The sequence below is a fragment of the Octodon degus genome, unplaced genomic scaffold (assembly GCF_000260255.1).
Source record: "Octodon degus isolate 3935 unplaced genomic scaffold, OctDeg1.0 scaffold00222, whole genome shotgun sequence".
Taxonomy (NCBI): domain Eukaryota; kingdom Metazoa; phylum Chordata; class Mammalia; order Rodentia; family Octodontidae; genus Octodon; species Octodon degus.
Genome location: NW_004524798.1, coordinates 3,445,982 through 3,449,326, shown reverse-complemented (window position 1 = coordinate 3,449,326; position 3,345 = coordinate 3,445,982). Strand labels below are relative to the sequence as shown.

Here is a 3,345-nt window from a genome sequence, read left to right as displayed (position 1 = left end):
TTTTTTGCGGAACCAGGGATCGAACTCAGGCCCTTGTGCTTGCCAGGGAAGCACTTATTCCACTGAACCATCTCTCCGGCCCCAATACTGTTTCTCTTAATGCTTCTCAAATAAGATAGATGAAGCACTTCAGACACAATGTGCATTTCATAATTGTCTTATGAATACTGGTTCCTACAGATTTGGCTATATATTTTCCTGCTACATTCCACTGTTTTTTTTTTTTTCTTAAACCCAAAGTAAAAAATAACAGCCATGCCCAAGAACAAGCTCTGGCCTCTGAGATGCTCCACAAATCAGCCCCACAACATTATGAAGCTTTTTACAGCATCCAGTGGAACTTCAAGAACCTTCCTGGAGCATGTGGCTGCCACCAACTTGAGTTTTGGGGTAGCCCACCACTCTTTTTATCTTTGAACCAGTTCTCTTTTCTGTTTTTAAGTCCCCACAACTTAGCTTGTTTTCCAGATATTAGGTGTGCAAAGTTAGAGGTGCCACACTGAAGCATTTCCAAGAAAGAAATCAGGAAGCACAAAGCAAGATCAGGCAGGTAGTCCGTATATGAAAGTTACATGAAGATTAATTTCCAGCAGAGAAATGAACCTACGCAATGCTAACATTCTGTGAGAACCACTGAACTAATTGTTTGGTGTTTCTCCCATCTATGACATTAATTTTGAACAACTTAGGAAGCCAAAGCTGTAGTTGAAGAAACGAGAGCTCTGAGGACCCGGATTCATCTTGCCGAAGCTGCACAGAGGCAGGCGCATGGAATGGAAATGGACTACGAAGAAGTGATCCGTCTGTTAGAGGCCGAGATTGCAGAGCTGAAGGCGCAGCTTGCTGATTATTCTGACCAAAATAAAGTAAGCAAAACAGTCTTCTTCTCTTCCCGTTGCCATGGTTTCCTTGCCGTTGTCATGTATTCTGTTTTCATTTTCCTTTCATCTGCACTTCTAAACTAGGTCAGTGTTTGTCTTCTATTCACTGATAGGATGGTGTGTCCTGAGGAGGTAATGTGAAGGTTGTGAGCAGCCTGCCTTTATCCAGAGCGCTGTGGGAGCGAAAAGCGGCGTGCCCCAAATTTATTTGGGTCATTGGTCAACATGGTCCAGTTCAGACACTCAGTCCTATAACTGTTGAATTGATTCCATTGGTTTTTCTCCTTCATTTCTGAACTTGCTAACTGTTGGAAGAAGGGATGTGTTTTGTCCTTTGATTAGAGAACTTTAGGAAGAATTTTTGCCCAAGGCTCAAAATAATTAATGGGAAAAAACCAAGTTTGAACCTTTTCTTAGGATAGAGTGTACTAAATTAGGTTCTAGTAGAAGATTCTCAATTTCAATAGCAGAATTCTGAATGGTTCTCAGAAGGCAATGCAGTCTTTTCTTTATACAAATTATTTATATGATTTTTTTTACATTGTACATACTATATTCATTGAATAGCTTCCAAAACCTATATGCCTAATTCAACGAAGACAGGAAAATGAGTAAATTGAAATAGATGTTTACGTTCAACTATAAACATGAGTATCTCTAAACCAGTCAGCTTTCAAGAGAACATGAAATGAATATGAATGATTTATGAATATTTGATTAAGCATATGAAAGAATTAAATTCTGCAGATATGCCACTGAGGGTAAAACTCATTTTAGAATGGCAAAATTTGGGGGAAAATCTAAAACTTCTTTTATTTAGCTCTTAAGAGTCTCGAGCATACTTCTCCCATCTGTTTACTTAAAAAGATGGGAGAAGTATCCCATCTCCCGCCAGTTTCATAAGAAGGCGGAAGCTCCTGGCTCCTTCTCACAGTGCCCTGAGCACAGGGGAGGTCATGCTGAGACAGTACCAGGACTCAGGACTGTCGCATACATATGTCATTGTTTGATCCCAAATTCATGCTCCAAAAAATGAGATTTGACTGTTTTATGTAACTTTAGCCCAATTATAAAAATATTTTAGGAATTATCAAAATATTAAAAGTTCAGATTGTTTTAATGAGACTTTTATTATTCAGTGTAATTTTATCTATTTATTCATTTGAGGTTTTTTTTTAATTCATCTGTAACTTAAGAAATAAAACACTGCAAAAATACTTTTGAAAATCCACAATCTCCCTCTCCAGTTGCATTTCTTTCCTTGTCCCTGGATGTGACCACTTTTTTGGTTTTACTCTTTTCTGTTCTTTGATAATTTAAAAAAATTAAAAGTGTATGTATATATCCATGAGAAAAGTACAGTGTTTACTTTTATCTATTTGTCAAATTTATATAATTATGAATATACTATGTGTATCATTCTGCCTTTTTTCTTAATATTTAGTGTTTTTAAGTTCATCTATTTGAGGTTTGTAGCTACCTCATGTCTTTTAACTCCTCTGCATGCTATTGCATAGATATACTATATGTATTTATTCGTTCTGCATTCAGCGGACATTCTAGTAACTTCTGATTTCGGTACCTGTGTCCTGCTCTGCGTGGGTAATGGCCACCTGCCAGCAGAATTTCTAGGTTGGATAATTGTTCAACTTTACGAGGAAATGCCTACTTACGTTTGAAAGTGTTTAAGCCAGTGTCTGCTCCCATCAGTAGTGAATGAGAAGTGCCATTTGCCCTACACTCTACCAGCCCTTTGTTTTCTTTTACTTTTACTTATTATGAGAGTGATAGTGTAGGAAGTGTTACATCACTGTTCCTGGCTGCTGATGACTTTGAGACAGTGATGCAGCCCCACGTTCAGTGACATCCAGCTATTAATTTGAAGTCAACCTTGATTGAGTTATTTATATCACTGATGTTATAAGCTGGAGATTGCCCCCCATTCCTAATAATCAACTGAGCATATATGTATGTTTGTCGAGCATTTGGTTTCTGTGTGAGATGAGCTTTTGTGTCTTCTTTGGCCATTTTCCCATGGTTATTTTTTCTTTTATACAGGTGTGTCAGTGATCCTGGTTACTTACTAATCCCTTATACATCACAAAATTACTCTTGCAAATATGTGGCTTTCATTTTCATTCTGTGCTGAAATGGATAGGAGTTCTTCACTTTCATACGGCCAATATTTATTCTTTCCCTATGTGTCTTTTTAGAGTTCTTCTTATCTCCAGAGATATAGAGTATTTTATTTTTGCTTCCAAAAGTTTTAAAATTTCAATCATTTTGCAGTTGGTTTTGTGGCAATGAGTAAAGTGGGGATACTTTTTTTGATTATTTCTTCATGCCACATGAATAGCCACTATACCACCACTAACTGGAAAACCCCTTCTTCCCTAGTTGCTGACCAGACCAGCCTTACCCCATAGCAAGGTTTCGTCTGTCTGTGGATCTCTGGTCTTTCAAT

At 37.7% G+C, this 3,345-nt stretch overlaps 1 protein-coding gene across 1 annotated transcript in view; it reads left to right on the top strand.

The window, feature by feature from the left end:
• Positions 1-3,345, top strand: part of Stxbp4 (syntaxin binding protein 4) — a 202,920-nt gene that overhangs the window by 88,219 nt on the left and 111,356 nt on the right. Inside the window, exon 11 of the mRNA XM_023705486.1 lies at positions 690-866. Within this exon, the coding sequence (XP_023561254.1) occupies positions 690-866 (177 nt within the window). The remainder of the gene's footprint in view (positions 1-689; positions 867-3,345) is intronic.